Here is a 25,168-nt window from a genome sequence, read left to right on the forward strand (position 1 = left end):
GCAATCAAGGATAAAAGCGGAATAAAGCCGTGTAGACCGATTCCAAAAAGCCGACGACAAAAATTCAAATTTCACTGTAATCTTTTATATAAGATCACAGGAATTTGTTTTGCAACGGATTTGTCTCAAAATAGTACTTAGAAAATGCCAAAGACTATTACACACTGGATGCAAAAATAAGCTATAAAATCACGCTTCAAACATTGCTGCGTGGAAACCTTTGTAACTGGTTGAAGTGAATTTGCCGTTTTGATGGTGAATGTGTCCCTTCCATTGCTGGATTCATTGATATTGACAAGTAAATGGTGTTGATAATAGACAAATTATACTTGTTGTTCTTGAACTTTCTAGAACCCATTTCATCTTATAAACCAACTGACTCCAGGGAAATTGCACAAAATAGAACGTCTGAAATTGTCGTGCGAAGCGACAGCCGTTTATAAGCCAAATGCTAATTGCTGAAAAGACAAGATGTTATTTTATTGTACACAACAAAAACAGATAATCGATGAAAATAAATTATACCCACTGTCTTTTGTACGCGTGTGTGTTTTTCACATGAGAAACGACAACCACCAGGAAAATATATCTTGGACAAGTATTTCCAGCCTGTCAGAAACAATGTACGGAAATGTCTGCGCTCCGTATCATCAAGTGATACACGTCACTGGCAGACACCGAGCAGCTGGACGTTATGCTGGCTTTCTGCCTACGAAAATTAATTGGCCGGACCATTCTACTGTCCAGGAGGTCCCAAATAACACCTGCTTTATGAGAGCAAAAATCTCGGCAGTGAATATCAAGAGACCGTTTATGAAATGGAATGATATATTCACTCACGCTGAAGCAGACAGATCAACGTTTTAGTTTGTGCTGCGTGTATTATTTCTCCGGACGCCGTGGCAAGTTATATAACCAAACCGATCGCAATCACAGACTGATTTCTCTGGTGGGTGTTAAGGCCCCAGCAGAGGGCGATCCTCGCACTATGACCCGTTAGACGTATGGACGAGTCGTTCAAACGTCCGAGCTGTCCTTGTTGTTTAATGCGTCCACCTCAAATAAGAGACGGTGTCCATTCTCCGAGCGAACAGCCAGGAGTTGCTTCGACTGCCTGTAGCAGTTGAAGTTACTGTTCCTTCGGTCATCCACCGTGTAATATGTCGACACGCTGGTCTTCGTTGGCATCATCTTCTTTAAGCACTTACAGCACGGGAACCAACGATAAAACAAACAGATCAAGTCGGCCTGAAAAAAAAAATAATTTGATACAAAAATCAATATTTCTGACATTAAATACCGTTATGTGTATATGCTTGTATGCTTTGGTTTTAAGTTCGTACTTAACTTGAACACCTTTATACGGCTACAAACATGAACATTCTTGAAAGCGCCTCCTAGCACCTTACAGCACATGTCACTATACCTGAAAACCATATTGTTTAATAGACGATTTCTGAACGTAACGGTTTCTTAAACCATATGTGATCAATACTGCATCGGTTGATGGAGAAAGTAAATAGTATTTATGAAAAGATCAACAGCAAAATTATATCCTAAAATGACCCATTACATTTTTTATCTATGGAGAAATCATATATTTATCTTTTCTTATTAATATTTAACTCATTTTAATTAACTCGTGTTTACAAAAGTTGTCGTCTGCTCAAGATTTTAATCTCTGCTATATACATTTGCACATTTTTCATCCGAAGCGTTATATTTTTTAATTAATTATATTTTCGCGATAATCAAAACTTATGCAACCTTCATGGGTACGTCTTCAGCCGAGGTACTCGAGAAGGCACTTGGTCCTGTCACTTAATATAATCTAGGTTAGATCTCCGCCTTAAAGCCAAAAAGTCAAAATAAGATTTGAGATTCACATAAACATTTCATTTTATACCAGGAAAAATTGTTTCTGGCCCACGCTGGCACTTTGATGAAACCCGCTGTTTCTACTACGCGCCTCGGCGCCAAAATCTAACATGACTGAAATGAGCTGTTCACCATACGGCTGTGTTAGTTCTCGGCCTGTATCTCCTCTGTACAATGTTTGGTTTCGCTTTCTAATTAGCAATGATTGTTACATGGCACGTTATATTAGGGCGTTTCTCTACATCTGTCTGTCAAAGGATAACCCCAGTATTGACCTTAATCTGTGGATGGACTAGTTCAGCACAATTATTTTGTGTTGACAGCCTAATACATAGTAAAACATTTCCTAGCAATTAAACCGTAAAACATCAAATAAATAAATACTTCAACTTTTTGGGAAAAACTTTCGAGAAGACATTGAGTAATGAAATACATGGCTTCTTACAGTGTGAACCTGATACACGTACATCATATCGCATGGAAAGAGATTTCTTCTGTGCATCATACATCAAGATAATGTGTCAAGCCACCTGCCTAGATGTATTGGTCTATATACCGTTTCCGGAACATGAGAAGATATTATTCTCGTGACTTTACATTTTCAAAGTTTGATTGGAAATTCTTGTTGCTTAAAGTTTGCTATCTAATATAAACAGGTATGTCATATACTTCAGTCTAGTGAAATCGTACGAAGCTAAAACATTGAATGTTCTAATGCAAAAATGTTTAAATTATGCCGAATTTGTCTTAATCAGTAAGACGACTTTTGATTGGTACAAATAAACTCACCCTGAAGCTCTCATTCATGAAGCCATAAATGATGGGATTGGCCAAACAGTTGGACATGGCCAACCAATGAGCGCAGTAATACAAAGATGTCAAGAACCGTTCTTGCTCGGCAGTTTCAAACTTCAACAAATCGGGGTTAAAATCGGTGACGAGGAAAAAGGCATGCAGCGGTAACCAGCAAAGGGCAAAGGTCAGCACAACTATCACCAGCATTTTGACAACCTGTATGGACATAAACGAATTACTGGTTAGAACTGCAGTAAGACACTATTCTTAGAATACTTAATAGATATGGAATATACTAAATCTTGTACAGCATAATTAAACTTGTTTATTTATTTATTTGATTTCTGTTTCACGCCGTACTCAAAAATATTTCACTTATACGACGGCGGCCAGCACTATGGTGGGAAGAAACCAGGCAGAACCCGGGAGAAACCCAAGACCATCAGCTGGTTGCTTGCAGACCTTCCCACGTTTGGCCGGAGAAGAAGCCAGTATGGGCTGGACTTGAACACACAGCGATAATACAATTTCAACATTTCTTATACATAAAAAACTGTTATCATCTGCAGTCAGACAGAAACTTTGAACACAATCTGGATGTGTACACAGAGAACCCCTGTCAGATAGCTTCAAAAGACGTAGAACGTTTATTAGCACAAAGTTGCACCAGATGTTTTCCATTGACAACGTAACACACCAACTCATGTGTTACTAAGTTATCGAATGTTTTCTCCTGGTTACAAGGGTCACATAAAGTTCGGCATCATCGTTATCACCATTACCACGGAGATACAGAATAGCGGTTGACGGCTTTAAAGAGCGAACGCTGAAATAAATTCTCATTCCCCAAACGATATAATTTTGAGTTTTACGTTTTGCACTATAAATCACACGACAGGGCCTTTAATGGGACTATTAGGACTTTCCTGTCGTAGTAAAACCAACCAAAATGATTGGCGTGACGGTTTAATGCATGTAGTTTAAACTATTGTTATTCTGTTATTTCGCTGGAGGTTTTCCCGACAAGTCTTATGAAAGCCCACTGGATTTGTAATGGATTATTATGGAGTTTTTGTTTGTTTTCATATCAACTGAATGTATTGGAAGTAAGGAAAATTTGAGCAAAAATCAGTTGAAGGCAGTATTTTGAACTACGTCTCAGAATATTTTAAAGGTTTTCGAGAAAGATTTATCTCACTTGTCTGATTTACTGCTGGGATCATATCAAACATAATGGGTAATTGTCCATAAAAGTTTATGTCATTTAAATGCCGATTGCATTCGAAACTTATATGTAGTTTATTACCACAACATAAAAAAATATCCTGTCAGAAAATTAGGATCATTATCATGCAAGACAAACTGACAAGCACTCATGGAACAGGATAGCAAAATGGATAGACGTTTTTATTTATTGTTTTTTTATGCGCTGAAAACACATCAGACGCAAGACTCAATAACACAATCCACAGCTGTAGACATGAGAAGATAATACTATAGTAAAATACCCACAGTGTACACGTCGATTGAAATGATCTCAACAATATCCCGCATAGATATAGAGCTATGCTGTAATTCAGCAAATTAATATTGTTTGAGTTAACTCTATTTGGAATAGGCTTTAAAGGTCTACGCTTAAAACACATTTATGTTTGTCATAAATATTGTTGACATATTGTCAAATTTAGATTAACATGAATGATGCTATAAATGATCATGAGTAAAAACATGGTGTGGAAATTTCATGCATAGTCATTGTCTAACATAAAAAACACGTTTTTAGATATGTTGCAACCAAGTTATACTGGCTTGTACAGTTTACCTCTCCAAAACATCTTCGTTACAAAATGTGGAAGAACAGTAATACTGTTTGACAGAATATGTGGTTTCAATCTGTTTTATCAGGGTACCGAGAGAAGGAAGATAGGATGAAAGAAGCACCAAATACATTCATCGCGATATCGACAGTAGTTCAAAATGTGCTGGGAAATGTCTGTTGTTTTAACAAATTCAACCGAATAAAATTTAAGGATTATGCACCCACCCAGGAAATAATTGGCTTGAAAAACATTCGTGTCCATCACAAGGGTGGACAGAACATGTGTTTGTACGAGGTTGGGGGTTAGTGTTTTGCTGCCAGTTGTCGACATCTAGCGTGGACTCAACAGATGCGTTCAGCCTCACCTCACTTACGCCGAAGTGTTTTTAGCTGGGAGGCTATCGTGTTTGTACTCCTGTTAGATAAGCCATAAGCACTTCAGCACGCGATGGAGATGTCAGCCAACACGAGCAATTTGGGAGCCAATGTTTTCCAACTCAACACAGCAGAGTGTCAGCTTATACAGCGTATGTACAGGCGGGTATAACGGAGCTAAGTTTGAAAAGGTCTTCAATTAGGTTCACTAAAAAGTGGGTGGGTAAGCTGATATACCGTATCTGTCACTGTCTATGAAGGTGGTATACAGCTGATAAGATTTAGCATTAACTGCATGATGCAAACTGTCCACAGCTGTTAGTCCAGGAAGGGTTAAAGAAAAAAAGGTATCCTATTGCAGAGAGGTCACTCATATTAAGGTACACAAACTCCTCTTGGGTGACTGTGATTGAATGTCAGTAATTCACCTTTTTCTGTCCAACAGCTATTGGTCGGGTGTTCTTCGTAAGGAATTCTGCATAATTTCAATCCACGACTTCGGCAACACGTGGCAAAGCTGATGGCCCACTTTGCCCACTTCACCGAAAAAATCATCGTTTATGGGGTCTTTCATCACACCATCTTTTTGAATAATTCCCATATACTAACGAATATATAAACTACTGGGCCACTTTCTGATAGTGTCCAATCGAATCCAGCTTTACATAGTTTCCGCATACAGTCAGAATTTATCTGATTCGTGTTTTACGCCGTACTCAAAAATATTTCAGTTATGGCACGGCGGTAAGTCGTATGCTTGGACGAAGCCGGACAGAGCCCGGGCGAAACGCACAACCATCCGGAGGTTGATGGCAGGGCTTTCCGTGTACGGTCAGATGAAGCTCCCAAATACGGTCAGAAAGTTTGCTGAATGCTTACCTAGAACCAGACACTGTAGCATCGCCTAGTTTCTTTTTTATAAAGGTTAACACCAATGAAATAAAAAAAAATGATAAATATTGATTTCAGGGCCTCAAAAAGTCACTCAAAAGGTCTCTAGTGTTTTCGAACAGCAGTGCTTTGGTTATATCAGGAAATCGTGACCATATGATATCCGGCGATTCATGCAACCGTGGATTACATCTCACATTATTCCCGCGATCAAGAGTGAATAATGTTAATTTAAAACAGAAAAAGTCCAGATTGGTGTGATTAGTATCCCTTTTGGGGCAGTATGGCAGATTTCATAAACATGTTATTTTGCACGTAATTTGAGATGTTTTATGCCGTTGCTATCCACCTGTGTTGTTATAAATTTCAGCTTAAATGGCGTGATTACGTTTAATTATCACTCATTACAGAACAACCTTATCATGATTAAATAACGTGTCCTTAGCTTCCGACAATAACATTACTCAGGAAATCACTGAATGGAAGAAAATGGATATACGTCTCGTTGGATTTATTTATAGCGGCATAAAAGTTTTGGCTACACTATTTTTGGCCGTTGATAGCCTAGATATAAAGGCCTATACAAAGTATAGAAGTTTTTTCTATGCATTACTTTGACATGAGATAGAAGGCCGTTATAGACAGGTGTTCCGTACACTAAGAATGATAATGGTGTTAGTGGTGTGAACCAAGCTGTGCAGCTCACCCAACATGACACTATTAAGGAAACGTCAGTCTTATATGAGGCACCATTAAACTAGCTTGTCCCCAATACCTAAAACTAGCCAGCCAGTGTGACCAGGAAAGAATTTTATAGATACCTATCGTTCGTTCATCTCAATACACCCTCCCTGCTCAAATATTTCATAGAAAACATTACAAGTTCTATTAACCTTCTTCGCGGTTCTTATCAAGTATCAAGTTGGCTAGATGGAGAAAAAAAACAAATTCCAAACAAAAAGCAAGAAATCTTGACTATTAGAGAAACTTTTCAACTTGTGTGGTCAAAGCTAAATTTACTGTGTTTACTTTCATGTCTGTTCTTTAGGTTTGAAGCCAACATTTGTTTTCACAATGTACGGAATGCGGAGTGGCCTATTCTTAACAGTTGTTGAGACAACAAGAATATACACGTTTCACCTACATTATCGCGTGACACAGTTGTTCCGCGATCTCCCTAACGCCTCCACGAACTAAGTCTCGGTACATTTTGTCTGGATGTAAGCATAGCACAATTCATTTCTAGCCCTCCCTATATGTATTGTCTACCTTGAAAGTTTATACATGGGTCAGGCGGAATAGCACTCTTACATACATGACCCAAATGTCTGTCAATTTAATCTGCTAAAAGCTCCACTGCATTATCTGAAAGCGATGACACTGGAGCTGTAGATTTTCTTCAGTGTGTTACCTGTCCACACCATAGTAGTGCAATTTCATACGCAAGAAGTTGGAAATCTAAACACGAAGCATTACGCTTATACTTAATATCTCCCAGAGCTCTAGAAAACTTGAACGACTTGATCAAAGTATCTTTCATGTGTACGACGAGAATATTAAAGTATCCTACATGAAGTTTGCAGAACTGTTTTTTTTTTGTGAAATACGACAACCGAGGCATCACAGCCCAATGTAACCAAAATATGTTATATATTATATGCATATGTTATCGGTCTTAATCAGTCAGGCACAAGTTATTTCCATAACTGGAGGGCTCGGCTGTTTCCTCACCCTTACTCTGTTTTGACTTAGATATGACCGTGGGGTGCGAGTGAGGCGAAAACGGGTTTCCGCTTGCTGTAGCACGGTTCAGCCCATGGCCTCGAAAGAATTCCTGATTTAAGACCGATTTGTAGAGGTAACAAGCACGCCAGAAAAAAAAATCTTGTGACGTTCAGGTCTGATTCCAACCCTTTACCAAAGGCTTTTTTTTGTATTTTCTTTAATAAGTGAATCTATGCGTCCAAAGACACATTCGTCTGTTCATTCGTCTGTGACATTCTGATGTTCCGTGTCAATAATCGCTAGGGCCAGTTCCCAAAACGACGTATAACACAAACCACCAAAGAGCTAAGAAAATACATGAAGTACGAAAATAGGATGGAATCATGCAAAGAGAAGCTGTCAAAAGTTTTCAGTGATGTTGGAAAGACGCAAGGTATGTTCTAGGCAACTGAGCAAAATCAGTATTCAAATCGTGTACCATGCTAGAATATCAGTTGTCGATCATATGTATATCAACTGCGTTTTGATTGCAACTGTTCACATATCCATATGAAACCTACGACATTTCATCTCTGTCAGTAGAAAAGATAGGTTGATATTGAAAAGAACAGTTGGCCTTGAACATATGTAAATGAAATTCTGTAATTTCGCGTAACAAATATGTCAAAACTGGGATATAGGATATGATCATTTCGTTTTATTTGGTCAAAAGTTCCCCAACATCTATACTTCATGGGTGAATTTAGGATATCGTTGATGACATATTTTTTGGTTATGAGCATGCTCAACATTAACATTTTTCATGGAAATTTTAAGGAGAAATTATACCATTTCCGTTGGTCCGGTTGGTGCGAAGCAATATTAACACCTCATATGGTCCTTAAATACCTTATCTAATGATTGTGCCTGTATTTCGACATCCATTTACTCACAGTACATCAGGGACGACTGGTTGCAATTTGGAAATTAGGGCTTTTTGCTGTCACGTGGGACAGTGTCATTTCATTCGGACATTAACACTATTTAGCAATTCTGGCTATCAACCCTTGGCCATGGGGACAATACGTTGCTAAGATGAGTGTAATGAGGTTCTAATCTGGGCTAATACTCGCTGAATACATTTCTCGATCTCTAGTCTACCAGAAATCAGAACATCGACAAAGGAACTGTAGTTATGTTAATGTAACAGCCCACGTTTTAGGCGCAATAATACATATGTGATAAGTTTATTCTTGCACCGAATATTCTGCATCGGTGGAGTGATCGATACCTGGATTTTGGCCTAACGGATTCCTTTTGGTGTTGCCGAGAAACGTACAAACTGGCATTCTCCACATAAAAAGCTCAAAATCCAATGCTTTCAAAAATTTCCAAATGCACAAAAAGCTAGAAAGACACACAAGCGGCCATTTGGTCGATGGATCCTCGTCAGATGGGCCAAAACACTGGCATGTTAAGGTACAGTCACAAGAAAGGCTCTCAATCGGAATTAGCACAAATTGTGCTAACAGTATCTCAACACTATATACAAATTTCCGAGGTTAGCTATATTGTCACGTTTTCAGCATAAATAATAATATTATTGCCGTTGCTACAAAACGTATTGCAATGAAGCCTCCTGTGTTGTACTATAAACACCCACACTTATCAGTTTACATCACAAAGAAAATCACAACACTGGTGTCAGGTCAACTGACCAGTTACCTCTATAGTGTCTGCAGGTTTTATGGAAGTTGAACCAACCTCGAACATCAGCGAGTAAGCAACTCTATCTACCCGAAGTATCATTTCACCATGTATACTAGAAGAAAAGTAATACGTTTATAATATAAAGCCTTTCACTTCAAGTAGTAGTGCATACAGACTGCAGTTTTGTCACAGAAGTAACAAAGAGACAGCCACTTTTCTTATCCGTGGTAAAATGGGCAGACATGGTGTATAGATAGACTGGACATATGGCATTCTAGTTATCCAGTCAGTTTCCTATACATGTCCTGTCGATATTGTCCCATTGATTCTTTTTAGCAAGTTTACCAACGTTAAAAGAAAAGACAACAAATAATATAATCTGAGTTATTTAAGAATAGGGGTGAAAACAGACCTAAACGTTCACCGAGATTTTTTCTGAAGTACTTGGTTACTCTATAAATCAACGTTTAATAAGGAAATGGGATGCCCTATGTTTGAGCAACTGAAGACAGAACGTCGCGTCACTCGTACCCCACGCAGATATGGTAAAAAGACAAAACAGGTTGACGTTGGCGGACACAGGCGTGCCCGGGTTTAGAAATAACTCGAGTCTGAGAGGACCAAGCTGATACCATGGTGGCTCTTTCGATTGTGTTAATGTGTGTGATGCTCCTTACTTTGAACTGCTATATCTCGGTTGTGCAAACTCACAAATGTAATGCTACGCAAGTCGTGTGTTTTTTTTTTCATTTTCCTGTGGAGTGTTTTATTGATATATACATACATAGCGAAAGCGGTACGCTGTTTTTCACATTCAGATTCTACATATGTATGCTAAGGTATTAACACATTTATTCTGTTATGTAATTGTTAATTCACCTACCAAGGCAGACATCATGACTATTACACTAAGTGATATGTCAGCGGCTCACACTCAATATAGTACATCAATATTTCATTAACTAAGAAAACTGACAAAAACGTACATTTGTAGCATGGAAGTATATTTATACATACACGTAAACTCACAGTGGTTTTAAGTAGTTATCTCCGATTTCCATCTTAAAAGAAACACTGTTTCGTCTTATCCAGCTTGAGTATGTAATGTAATAAGCTTCTACTGGCTAATGAAGATGTGGAACATGAAGTACAACAAGGTCGACGAGGACGCTGTACTACACAACACAGCAGCCATTCCTCATACTATAAATGCTTTTTGAAGGAAGGGCAGAACTATAATTAGATTGGCATAGACATTGTGGTAAGATAGGTCATGTAGAACGGGTCTAGCAACCCATAATTCTGACTCATAATTTCAGTCCCGGCCGTCAAGCTGAACCTACCGAACCCACACAACCCATTAAGCCATCCTTTGGTAGAGAGAAAAAACTCCTGACCGTACAAGATTAACGTTAACTGTACCTAGTCGAGTTAAACAGAATTATCATTATTTAGTGTACGGTCTGGAAAATTGCACTAAACGACTGTGCAAACTTTTATCCACATGAGATTCATTGTATTCTCTAATAAATACCTTGATGGAAATAGCTTGAAAGATAGAGATAAATTGTCTTCTTGAGATAAGGCAAGTCCGAGTGGCCTTTTGCGTTGATGTAAACTGACTATAAGTCATAACCCATTCACAAAAAATCACATTGGTAAGGTTAAGCAGGGTTTTCTTGTATGCAAGACTGCCGGACAAAAGAATATCTAAATAAATTTTTAGTGGAATGCAGCGTTCACTTGTACTTCGCCTTGGTGATGATAAAAATTCCAATCCAGAACATAGCTTCTGCATGGACACATTAAGATAGCGACTCTATAAGTATTAATTAAGCAAGTACTAACTATGATTAAGACTATTTATCACTTTAAGAATAATTATGACCTCGATGGCTTCAACAGCATCCTTGTACAAAAACAAGGGCGCACATTTTTGTGCCGCCAAGTGGACTTTAGGGACGATCTTCGCCAACCGTAAAAAAATAACTCAATCACAGGAAACATATTACAGTGTGTCTCGTCGAACGATTCCGTTGCTTTGATGGATGTATGTGTGAACGGAATGTCTACAAAGTAGAAATCTAATTATCTTTGGTGTTCAGAGACAACTGGTGAATTGCCTTAATAGACATTGCACTAACCTCAATATCTGGACTGACAATAAAAGGCGACTTTGACGGATTAGTCTGCCTGGTAAACTGCATAACCCACGAGGCATTGTCGGGATATAATCTATATGTTTACTATGTCTAGCCCATATAACATCTTATCAAAATTTTGCGTAACTAAAATCAGCATCTCAGACTGTAACATTTAACGGCGTACATGTGAGACGTGAGTACATTAAATAGATAAAAAAAATGTTTATCTCCACAGATTAAATTGGTATAGCCTTGTGGTATTGTGATGATATTCCACGCGCATACATTTACCCATAAACAGGCTGTGCCACAGAGATGTACACAGATATAAGCTGATTTATGATATATTTGGTCATACATGGAGATTGTCCAATTTGCCGCCTAGACATAACATTGTTTGATTTTATTTTTCAAAGAACAAAGTCTCATACAATTGCATATCTTGGGATGTTCCGATGACGGGCTGTCCCCAAAATGCGTCGACAGTTGAACTGTTTTACTGATACCACTGGCGTACAGTTTTACATTACATTTACAATAGAATCAGTTTCAGAGTGAAGGATGAAAAAAGAACTATTGAATCATTCATAGAGAAGTCGGGATTGGTCTTAGTAGTGTCAGATTCATTAGATCCTGTGATAAGTTAAACCCAGCGAGATTGGGAGGAATACATCTAGCTACATGTAGGCTGAGGAGGACGTGATTTAAAATTGAGTTAGAGACCTGCTTGGCAACGGGCAAGATGCCAAGGCGATCCGTCCCGATGAAAAATATATATCACTGATCAGAAACTCTCCGTTAAGGTCGAAAATATACGCATTTCTTTAGAAGACCATGGATCAGTTTGGAAACATATGTTATCACAGGGGATGGCCGAAGCCGATGACTTCATGCTATTCCTAGCTAATTCCAGACAACACCAGGTCATTAAGTGTGAGTAGCCGTAAACCAGGTTTACTGGACGTTAAAGTTATTCTTTGGGGGTTTTAAGGCCGAAGAGTTCGATTCGCAAAGCGATTTTCGAGCCTGGTTAAATACTGACATTGGCTCTGGCTCTTGGTTTCATTTGATAGCTATTTTATTGTCTCTGCCGGAGTTAATCAGGAATTATACTAGGAGTATTGTAATGACAATAATCTGTGATCAATAACGGAGAGGTGAGTATTACACGAGGTCGGGAAGGTATAAACTTCACAGAAAGCCTGTCATACTGCTTACATTACAGCCTTAATTCGCGCCGCGTTCACAAGGATTGAAATACTTTGAGAGGATTGCAATCAACTTAGGAGTAGAGATGTATACAGACTGGCTGAGTGCTTTCGGCTTCCATCAAATCCGAGTAATAAGAAATCACAGGATACGGGCAATCACGTCTGCATGCAGAGCTCTTCTCCAGACAGCTTTGATGTCAGATTAACACGTTCTCCTTTTGTCACCTCTGAGAATATTTCATCAAATGGGCAGTAATACTGTAATCTTTTATGATTATGGTAAGGGTTATGCTGAATGAAGCTGGTTTTGTGTTCATGTAAAGTGATACCACGAGACACACCATCAAGCTTTCTTCAGAGGCGTCCATGAACTCGGCATATCCGATACAAAATCAAAACTGTTGCCACAGGAAACATCACGTGTCTCATCATTTCATCATTAGTATACTGTCTTGACAGAAAATGAGACATTACAAACCATAAGGACTAATTTCGAAAGCACTTTTAACAGTATCTGACAAAAGGGAATCCATATATAAACACCAAAAAATAGGGATGTGCAATGCAGATGAGAATCATGTGAAAGTTTTGGTTTTGGTTCATACCTATCCATTTTAAAGTTGTAAACTTATTCTCTAGCTTGCATTTTCAGAAAAATAATACTCATTCAAATTTTATCTGCACCTGCTCAAATGACCTCCACTTCTAAAGAAAGTGATACGTAGTACCATGCAAGTTTGAGGTAGTTAGAATTCTGCGAAACGCAATACAGTGCATGTATTTGTAATTTATATTATTATTTTAATGCTGATACTGCCGCTTGGACATATAATGTATAATCCGTTCCTTATTGAATATCAAAATTATCTACATTGCTTTTTTTTGGCAGATCAGGGGATTCCTGCTTCAATCACTACACCAGCAGTGACATATTCTCGTTTACCAGACCAGTACATCGAACGACTAAATTTTTCTCATTTTCGTTTTCAGCACGGTTCCCAATCAGTCCTTCAGAACAGTAACGTTGTGTATAACGGTATACAATAATGCATCTATATTCGATTACGGAACACCTCTATTAATTTAATTTTCACCTCCATGGCCCCTCACCCCCATCCCCACCCCTCCGCATTCTAATATTCTGCTGCATTACGTCATGCGTTCCAGCGGTAATTACATATCTCAATTAGCTACACCGAGGAGATAATTCTCTCCAATGAAGAATTGAAAATTCAACCCATTTGAAGTCATATTTTTACTATATCAATGATAAGTGAACCTTAGAGTATAGACACTTCAATCTGTAGGCATATGACTGATAATCATTAGTTACTATCTGATCAATAACACCGCCTCCCAGCTACATTTGCACCGTCTTTGAGGACCTGAGTACTAAATCATAAACTAAGCCGAGCATTTGGTTTGTTACAAAACTATGTTTTCTATATCTGACTGTGACCATATGGTTTTATCAGCATGGCCCAAGCGTACCATTGTCAGGACACTTACATGCTGATACGGAGACTTGGTGATAACATGTTGAGTGCATTTGAATGCTAATGCGTACAACAGCCACTTAGGTTTATCACTTGGTTTATGAACGACCCTTTTAGGCCTTAAAATAAACCACGCTTATTTAAGATTCGGTTATAATATAGCATCTGACCTCTGCTGGATTGGCTGTGCAATAACTTGGCCACTGAAAAGAGCCGTCTACAGTTTTGTTCTTTTTTGCAACACAACATCGAGCTCGTTGTTATCGCTCAAACAGTTGTTCTTGTAAGCGACCAACACACCAAAAAAACATAAAATGTAGAACTTAAGCTTATGTTCGCTGATTCCCTTATGGTATGATGGGGGCTGTTCCGACCCTAGCATTTTGGTGTTAGCGTGGTAATGACTAATGTGAAGCGATGGGTTAGCGTAATGATGGTCTCGTAATGGTGATTCTTGTAAAAGCAGCGTTCCCTTGATGGGGTCTAAATGACGGTCCACCGTGATTGTGATTCCCGCGAAGTTAGTATAATGGCCTTCCGCTCAAAACTAATGTTTACGGCGATTCCCGCAAATGTAGCGTAATGATCGTCCGCTCGAGGCTAATGTAATGGTGATTCCTGCAAATGTAGCGTAACGATCGCCCCTTCGATTCTAGCATAATGCTGATTCCCGCAAAGGTAGCGTTATGACTGTCCCTTCGATGCCAGCTTCATGACGATGGCTCGCGATGGTGATTCCCTCGATGCGAGCGTAACGATCGTACCCCGAGATGCTAGCTACATCGTGATTACTGCCATGCCCAATGAATGAAGATTCCCGCTATGCCCCGGAACGATGACCCCTGTTATGTCTCGCAATGATAATTCCTACTGTCGCGGAATGATGATACCCGCTATGTCTCGGAATGAGGATTCCCACGATGCCGCCGGAATGATGATACCAGCTATGTTCTCCGCTTTTCTCCGGGATGATGATACCCGCTATGTCTCCAGAACGATGATTCCCACGATCCCGCCGGAATGGGGATTCTTTTGATGAGAGCATAAGCAGATGACAACAAATAGTACACACGTCAGAGATTCGCTCAAGACAGAAGATAGTGGGAATAGATATCTGTTGCATACTGAGGTCACTATCAGAGAAATCATGGTCTGTTGTCCATTCAGAGGCCACTATCACAGAAATCATAGTTTGTTACCCATTCAACATCTGTTAGACATTTATCACAGAAACCATTGTCTGATTCCCATTTGGAGACCACATGCACCTTCAGAGGTCACTATCACAGAAATCATAGTTTGTTACCCATTCAACATCTGTTAGACATTTATCACAGAAATCATTGTCTGATTCCCATTTGGAGACCACATGCACCTTCAGAGGCCACTATCACAGAAATCATACAGTGCTGAAAATTTAGAGGCCACTTTCACATAAATCATAGTCTGTTGTCCAATTAGAGGCCACTTTTGCAGAAACCATAGCCTCTTGTCAATTAACACTCCATTATCGCAGAAACCATTGTCGGCTGTCCATTCATAGGCCATTTTCACAGCTGTCTTTGTCTGTTGTCCATTCAGAGGTCAGTTTGATAAAGCCATTGTGTGTTGTCCATTGTCTGTTGCCAATTAGAGGCCACTTTTGCAGAAACCATAGCCTCTTGTCAATTAACACACCATTATCGCAGAAACCATTGTCGGCTGTACATTCATAGGCCATTTTCACAGCTGTCTTTGTCTGTTGTCCATTCAGAGGTCAGTTTGATAAAGCCATTGTCTGTTGTCCATTCAGAGGTCACTTCCACATAAACAATCGTCTGCTGCCACATCAGAGACAATTTCCACGTCAATAATTGTCTGTTACCCATTCAGAGGCGGCTTTCAAAGTTTTCGTATGTCCCCTTTCTCAAAATTAAAGTTGTAAGAGGATCAGAGGTAACTGCATAGCAGCCATAGCTTACTATAAAACATCATATGTACATATTCTCTTTGCCCTTGAAACAAGCATATTTCCTTCATGTTTTTGTCTTCATACTTCCATTTCCATTGCATTGTTTTATTCTTTTGTTTACAATTACTGTACTAGTAACTTTCTTAAACGAATGGTTGTTTGCATTAAATGACGTACTTATTATAATGTCCCTTGTACAGTCAATGCGCCAATATCCTCATCTGCATGTATGTTCAATGGCCTTGACAGATTCCAGTGTATGCAGTAAGGGACGAATCAGTTATTCCCAGAGCTTGAATGATTGGCTGGCGAAACCATTGATCCATTAAATAAAGGACTGTGCAGCAGTGTCAACCAAACGAACATCGGTTGGAATTTAATGCAATGGAATTGCTTTGTAGTCACTGAACAATCAGACGAGACGTCGCCAGACTGGTGCCTGCAGCTCTCATCTGCGGGATCAATCCATTGGGTCAAGAAATCCTAAGGCATTCAGCAGTTTCCTTAGAAATTAGTGCCAAGCAGACTACCCGATAAACACAGCTTATCAATAGAGGGAAGCGGTTAATAGTTATTTACAACATACACTTACAGGGCTTGGGATTTGCGGTAAACGCCCTAACTAATTATACTAATTTAAGTACGCTTAAAAAATCAATAACGTGGACCAGGGACGAAATGTAAAAGCTTTATAGCATTACGGTGTGCAGAATAATTATGTCACGTAAAGCCACCATATTTGGCTTGTAATTGAGAGATTAATGCGTGCTAATTGCCAGAGGAAATCTGGCAGTCTTTTATTACAACCAGGATTGGCACACTGGTTTGTTGGGCAACTTCTAAGTAAACGTTTCTATTTTTCTGTGACGTAATTTCTGAGTTCGATTGCTCAGCCTGTATACCGATATCTTTGAAAGATGCAAATGAAACGCAAAATACGGCTGGTGTGTGCTATAACGCCGGGATCAAAAAGAATTGCTTTAAATTGCTTTTTCATGAATTGCTCTTTAACAGTTTTATCCTAGAATGATATTCACAGAAGTACATATGGATGAATCACAATCGCGGCATTCAGCGTTACTTATGGATTTTTTGGACACTCCCTTTTACTTTAAATATGATGTAACAGTTGCTTGTTTCTCAGCCACACTGATTCAAGCCTAATTCATACTGTGCAAATTATGTATCAGGAGTTATCCGGATGCGGAAGTCAAAAGTTACTTAGGGTGTCAGAAATGGTTTGGTTTGGTTTTGTCTGACCGGGGGCGTAATCCAAGAAAAGTAAATCCGCTTTTAGATCAACAAAGTACGAGCTTTTTACTGCACTTTGCGTTTGTTGCTTCGGTCGCTCTGACCTTGCTATAAGCACTCACTAAGTAAGCATGACACGAAGGCTGGATATGGTTACATAGGATTTATGTAATGTACTCCTCCCTCTATGCTGACACATAAATCCACCACATAACTGTGTTATGCTGAGCATTATCGTAAATCCTTTGTCATAAACTTGGGGAAATTGTTCGATGGCTGGATTTTCTCTATGTATATGTCCAAGTATTCCAGATCGCACTGGGCGGACATTTCAAGATACTCTGAACGGTGTAGGCCTTGTCATAACACGTATCGATGAAAAACGGGCCCTCTCTGTGCTTCGTGAGACCAAATACAAATATAAGAAACGCAAATAAGCTCCAGCTTTTCAAATTGTACATAGTACTGACGTACTTGCCACTGAGCCGTCAGAACGGCGTAATTGGCAAAATTCCAAAATTTGTTCTCAGGTAATGAGATAAGCAGAGATAAGTGACTTTTATTGAACCTACTCATGAGATGCAACAAACGCTTCTTTCTATTCTTACAGAAGATTTCAGCGTTTCAAATTTAGCTAGCTCGTCACTATCGCAGTATTAATCATTTTGGGGGAAAAAGTGCCCGTAAATTGGTAAAAATTGAAGTAATGCACGAGTGAGTTTTATGGTTTAGTACTAAGTATTACGCGGAGGGATAATGGGGTTTTCCAAAGTGAAGTAGCAAAAACTGCAAGCATCCTAGTAAAATGACTGGATCATACAAAAACTTTGATGAACTATAATGCCAAGTACACAGACACCTCAGCATATCCGATTAAATGAAGGTTAAAAGTGAGGTTCAGGTGTAGTAGTGGACAACCTTCACTTTGATGTCACCGTTAAAGAAGCCTTAAATCAATTGGTGGTGGTTTGGCGGCGGTGGTGGTGGTATACGGAATGATCAAGAACTACAAGTAGAATTTCAGTTAGGCCTGGTACGTGGGAAGGTCTGCCAGCAACCTGCGGATGGTCGTGGGTTTCCATCGGGCTCTGCCCGGTTCCCTCCCACCATAATGCTGACCACCGTCGTATAAGTGAAATATTCTTGAGTACGGCGTAAAAACACCAATCAAATAAATAAATCATTTAGGCTTGGTCTTAACTCGGTTTCAAGAAAAGGGTCCAGCTGTACCGTATCGGCAAATACATGAAGTGTCTGGAAATCACCATGTGGGTGACAGATCGGAAAAAAGAATAATTCACAATCATGCTGATAATTTCTTAACAATAATGTGTGTTCCACACTTCTGGTATCAAATTACTGCTTATAAGATGACTTGTTTATCACGGTGTTATCGTACATGAAAAAGAGAGATATGTCAATTGAGCTATCCTATTCCACAGTCACAAATGTTTAACCCTGTTGTATAAGGCGAGGCGATACCTAATATTGTGTGGCTTATTGGTCCTTGCAAACTTCAGACAAAGAGCTTGCTCTAAATCGCAAGAGGACGCAAATGAGAACAGTGAAACACGATGGCTTCTTTTATTCCCATTTAATTTTAAAATTCATAAGGTTTCACCGAGCCTGACGTGCTTAATGGATTGAATTATGACATGGAGATTATCCTAGGAAGTGGTTGAGTGGTTGTTTTCACGCACAAAGGCCTACGTGGTATCATTCCAGGCCTACTTTTTCAGACTGTTACTGGTTTTACTAAGTCTCTCAATACAGTGTATACTTATGATCGGAAATTTTAATCGCGTTCGTGTCATCAACACTACGACGTATACGCAGCAGCCGTGTATTTTCTTCTAAGTGCATCTATACAAAAAATGGCCTGGAAGATTATGGGTGAGGCCTTCCCAGCACGGTGTTGTATTACTACGCCTTACTTCCGGTTCATTAATTTATCGTGGCTGGAATAGCAGACGTTCGAGAGACTTGGGTTCAAATCTTATGGGAATGATCATCCAAGATAAAATAGACCCTGGCAGTCGCAGACCACGGGCGGTGTGTATAGCTGTAACCGCAATGGCCTCTATATTTTCTACTAAACGCCTTGACAAGTACGAAGGGCTATTTTCCTCAGACAGTCACTTGGAGATTTATGACCAGAGGAGTCTCGACAAGCAATGCCCCCGACGCTGTTTTTCACCAAGGATGCACATACGCGAATCAATGGCTGGCCCAGACTTTTGGGTGCAAAACACCTGACAAGTAGGCGGACTTAATAAAGCATGTAGGTGAAAAATGACAACAAACACGTATACACAAACACTTTATTACAAATCAATTCGATTTCAAGCCTATACTTGAAAGTATAAACCAATCACTGCGTGGCAATTGCGTGCCAAATTGCATATTCTGTAAAACAATTTAGTGACAAAACGCCTACAAGTCAGAGTGTCTGATTCAGAGATGTTCCTATCTACCCACGAAGGATCATATCACAGAGTAACATGTCGGTTACGGTGATTTGTGTGATAGCCGAGACTGCACACGTTTGTACGAACGCTAAGCAGGTAGGCGTGGTGGAGTGGAGGATGGTCTTTTCCTACAGCATTTCCTTATATGTATTCATGGCCCTGGTTTGTGCGATTAGCGCAATCGTCATCAAAACAATATCGAACCAAATGTAAATCAGATGTGATGAGTGAAAGATTTAATGCGTTAAAAATTTTAAACTCAGATGTCCAAATCCAAATTTCTGCTCTCTACCATCTGAGCTGGAGGGACATTCGCATTAGTTACTGTTAGTATAACCACTGAAAAGGTGTCCTGTTGCTACACGTGGTCGCTTGCTATTCTATCCTTATGCAGAAATGGTACGAAGGAATCACGCCCCAGTGTGCTGTCTGGTCACTACAGCCATTGGCGACACGAGCACAAAATATTAGCTACTGAGAAGATTTTAAGTACGACATAAAACCCCAAGCACACATACACACACGCGCTTCCGGTTTGTCCTGATGCTGCTCCACATCTTACTTTGTTATCAGCCCTGAATTCATTTTAAGAAACATTATTGGGATGTTAGAAATTGTTAACTAATCTCTTATATTAATGTGATGTTGACATGCGAACAGCTCATGACAAAAGATGACAGTTATTCGGCTCAAATTTGTAATAACGACGCGACAGGAAGTAATAACATTCCCACTCTTCATTAACTTCCACCATAAGTTTAATGAAAAAATTCCTTTCCAGATGAACTTGCCATGATTTTCACCTGTGTATCTACGCCATCAAGATTATCTGGTCGACGGACTTCAAAAGCTCAACTGTTTCACTGGAGACGTATATGTCGAAAATATGCACCATGGAAAGTTGTACATTCCTTTCAAGTTTTACTTCTAACCGCCACACAGCCCACGAAGTCTGATCACCAGAGAGCATGAACATCAAAAATACAATTTAAACATTGTAAATTTAGTGGGCCGCTTCGCATCAATTTTGTGTTCATGTTGATATACTCCCGCATTTTTATTTGATTCGACTTACTCTACATCACCAATCTGAGGCAGCCTGGAAATTTCCCACTAGATCACGTAGAATCGGACTGACTGCATGTAGGACTTGATAAGTCATATTGAACCAGGGGTATAGTTATCGGCTAGAGAAGGGTATTAACTTTCAACGTATGTCTACCAGAACCGCTCATGCATTTCATTTGTAATACGGTCGAGGCAGTCTCTATTCAACCGCAATTCGCAAATGACATAATAAGATAATTAGCTGTATTGGGAGGTAGTCGGGAGTGAATCACTCAGGTTTTAACGAGGTGAAGCTCCTTCGCGGAGCGGTCAAACGTAGGTCTGTCTGGAACCTATCTACACAATACATCCATTAACTCAAGACAAGCTCTGGGCGAGGTAGGCTTTACGGATCCATGCCCCAAGAGAGATCGTGGAGAAAATTGTAGCGAACATCTGAATTCGCTCTCAGCTATTTCCCAGTGCTATTTATTGTACCTCACAAAACCAGGTGTATAATAAATGCAGGCTTACTCCTTTACTGAGACTATGAGATTGTTGGCGAAAAGAATTGGATTTTTGTATAACGTTAAAGCCGTGTAAAATATATTTCATCGTCAAATTTTGCGAGCTAATTCATGGTTTTAATGAGCTTGTCACATATGTCACACTAGATCTAATAATTAAAAAAAACAGAAAAAGTAACAAAAACACAATCAAACAAACAAATAAATAAATAACTAAACGCACACGAGACATAGCAGACCTGTGTAAAAACCTTATCAACTAAATCCGCTTTTATTTCCTCACAAAAATCAGAGATACCAGGTACCATATCTTCCCTTTAAACTAAAGTATATAAGAAAATCACAAATTCTAATAATCATACTTATGTTTGCTTCTGCTCTTAATTACCAAGGCTCCTGAAGACACATAATGAGGCGTATTTACATTAAAATAAAAGAATCTGTACATGTTTGGCACGGGGTTTTGTGAATGGAATAGAGGAAAGCGGCGTTTCCTGTCACATGAGCCAACAGTTGAAAGAAAAGGTCTACAAATCCTGCATTTACTCATTACCGAAAAAGCTCTCCCTGGCTCGGCGTTCAGTCAGAAAGTTTGTCAGGTACCCAACTCCAGGGCCAATAGTCATCAAACGACTTATATCAAAACTTTGAACACACCTATAAATAAACGTTTTGCTCTAGAAAGTTCAAAGTTTGCCATCTGATTCATTACTGCAGAGCAATGTATCACCTACAATTTGATTGCTTTCGTCTTCCGAGCTTGGCTTTGTAAGCACTGCAATTTATGACTTATGTCTTGAGTTACTTAATAAATCGGATGGCGATATTACGTATTCCTCCAGTCATTAGCCTAACCGAAAGAAAAATTCCCGCCTGCACAAAACAGGAGGCTCTACCTCAGACTACAAGACAGGCATTGTTGTTGCTGGCCACGAAGGATTGGTTTGTTTGTTTTTTTTTTTTGTCAAAGGACTAAGCAAATACCGCTTAAATGATAAGAACGACCCGAAGATTAAACGGGGTGGTTATTACCACGTGTTAATTGTGATGTCTTTTTTTTACTTATACGATCAAGGCAGATTGTCCTCCAGGCTTGTGTGGATATTGTGTCAATTAGCAGAAATAAACACCATGTTTCTGTAGTCAAAAGCGAGCATAGCTTAAATCCTGCTGTCTGTCTACCAACATGTTGTGTGGAAATGTTGGTTACGATTAAGCACTAAAATGTCCTTTTAGACGGGAAGGCACAGATGTGATGAAAGACAGCTCAGAGATAGTTACGTTTTCTGCTAAAAAAAACCTCAAATGATGTTTTTGAAGTCCAAGACTTAAAAGGTTTTTACACACTTTGCCGCTTACTAGGGACTTTTACTACATTTTCCTTCACTGCCTACATATCTTCTTCAGTGTGGAAGGGAAAGGTGCAGACATTCAATTTGGGCAACAACGCACCGCCCCAGATCGACCAGGTACTGTACAGAACTTTTGTGCTTTTGTTCATTGCCGTCTCAAATAAATAGGTGAAATTTTCTTCCTCAGCAATTAAGCAACTCGCACAAACATTTAAAAGCTGGAACAATGAATACTAAATTTCACTTCATTTGTGAAAAGTTCAGTATAATTTCATTGATATATACTGAATTTAATATTCATTTTTTTTTCGATAATATATAGATATCGCAAATGGAGGACAAATCCTTAAAACTTATATACATGAACTAAGCCTGTGTTTTCAGAATCTTAGACGGTAGTCATCTTTCAACATGAATGTTGCTTTACAGTAGCTACAGGCTATCTTCTACAACCAACTGACAAACTTCTTTTCAGACTGCAGGCCTCTGTGGAACAAGTAGGCGTGTGCGGAGGGCCTTAGCCTCGAGCTGATCAATTCAGCTGCAAGTGATGACATCTAGCTTTCAACAGTAAGAGCTCTCTAACATCGCACTGAGAAGAGCACACGTACTTAGCCTAAAGCGCTTGAAGTTCTGTTGTAATCAGCTATACTACACCCCGCATAATACTCCACAATAAAGAGGGTTGCGGAAAACTGCGTAATGCTATGAGGACAGTCTTCAGTCATTTTCCTTTTTTTTTTGAGTTCGTGACGATGACGTATATAATGCATATCAGCATATCAAATTGGTTACGTTGCATAAATATTCCTTGTGTTCTAATCACAGACGCAAATTATCGTAATGACTAACTGAAGTCCACGATCGTTTTCTGTCAAAGGACATAAAGTTAATTATTAATGTATGTGTCATCTAATTTACGGATGGCGAAATATTACAGTTGACTGGATTATCTGTCATTCACCGTGCGTGGAAGTTTAAGTAAAGAATATACATCGCATTGAATTACCCATTCATTAAAAAAACGGGCCAAGCGTTGTTCTGGAGCTAATCTTGTTTTATGTATGCTTGTGTATGTATTAACGTATGCTTAGCATTCGGACTGGGATATACATGTAGGCCAAAATTATAGTGAGCCCACAAAAACTATTTTCTGAATATAGTGGAGTATTGTAAGTGTAAAGTGATTCCCAGCATAAAACAGTAAAACCTCTAGAAGTAAGCTGGAAATTTTTAAGTGGCAGGACAAAGAAAGCCTTAGGCGGTAGACCGTTGTAGAGTTATTATACCACTCATCACAGCATCGCGGTTTGCGTTACTTTTGCTTTACACACTGTGGCATTAGGTAACAATATTTTTTAGCCACTAAGGCGTGAAGACATACAGGGTGAACGTGATAATGCATTAAGTGATAGAAGTCGGCCTTAAGAAAAGAACTTAACTGGGAATTTATAAAAACCAGAGCAAAAGAAGCACTCGTCCCAGAAAGGAAATGACCTCGGTATGTCTATCACACAAGAACTTCCGTTTGACGAGGTAGGCAGGTTGCCAGAATAGATTCACCTGTCCCATTGCCGTATGTTTTCCTTGTTTCAACCATAGCTTATTTCTACAGACTGATTCATCCGATTTAATATATATCTCCGATTTAACGTATATCATTAATATATATCTTACCTTTCGTTTTGATTTAAGCTGTTGCATATCCCTAGCTTGATCGGCATTTCCCGGGGATGTTCGTCTCCATAAAACACAGCCCACAATAGAGTAAGTCACTGTAAGAATAGATAATGGCAATATATACGTAACAAATAATATAAATAATGTATATATCCTGCGGTCGTGATCGGACCAGTTTTCCTCGCACTGGGTCGCCTTGATTGTTTCCGTAACGGATACATCCTTAGCTCTTCCCACAAACAGCTGAACGGACGACAGACAAACGGCTAAGATCCATATTGACGCTAACACAAACTTAGATCTTGCCGACGTTATTCTGGAGCGAAGCGGAAAGGTAACAGCCATGAAGCGATCAACACCAATGGCCATATTGGTAAACACGCTGGCTGTTACAGACAAGAGCTGGAAGAATAAAACCACGGGACACATAGGTTTGGAGAAAACCCATGTCCCCAGTAAAACATATGTGAAACTGAACGGCAAACAGAACACCGACGCCACTAGGTCTGAAATGGCCAAGTTGATCAGGAACGGCCTCAGGTCAGTCCTGGAACGTCGACCCCTTGCGAAGACTACGACGACAAAAACATTTCCGTGACAGACAACAAAGTTGTGACAGTATAGAGAAATATCAACCCTCTCTGAGTTTCCGAGGACATCAGTTCCATGGGAACTTCAGAGTTATTTGTAGCAGTTGTCACGTTCGTCACATTGTGACGTGAGGTAGACAGCGTGACAGGTTTTACAGGTAAAATCGTTGTTTTGCCAACCGTGACGAGTACGTCGTTCGCCGACATGTCGTTACCGTACTTGTACTCGTAAGGAAACATTGCTGATCCAGTCAATAGTAAATACAAATCCAAGTGCTT

General features: G+C 39.4%; 1 protein-coding gene across 1 annotated transcript; it reads right to left on the reverse strand.

The window, feature by feature from the left end:
* Positions 1–572: 572 nt before the first annotated feature.
* LOC135482353 (substance-K receptor-like) lies at positions 573–25,168 on the reverse strand. The gene is given in 4 exon segments (XM_064762288.1): positions 573–1,248; positions 2,668–2,889; positions 24,297–24,895; positions 24,898–25,168. Coding segments are annotated over 4 exon segments (1,284 nt in total). The 5' UTR covers positions 25,130–25,168; the 3' UTR covers positions 573–1,017.

Source organism: Liolophura sinensis, chromosome 1 (genome assembly GCF_032854445.1).
Source record: "Liolophura sinensis isolate JHLJ2023 chromosome 1, CUHK_Ljap_v2, whole genome shotgun sequence".
Lineage (NCBI taxonomy): Eukaryota > Metazoa > Mollusca > Polyplacophora > Chitonida > Chitonidae > Liolophura > Liolophura sinensis.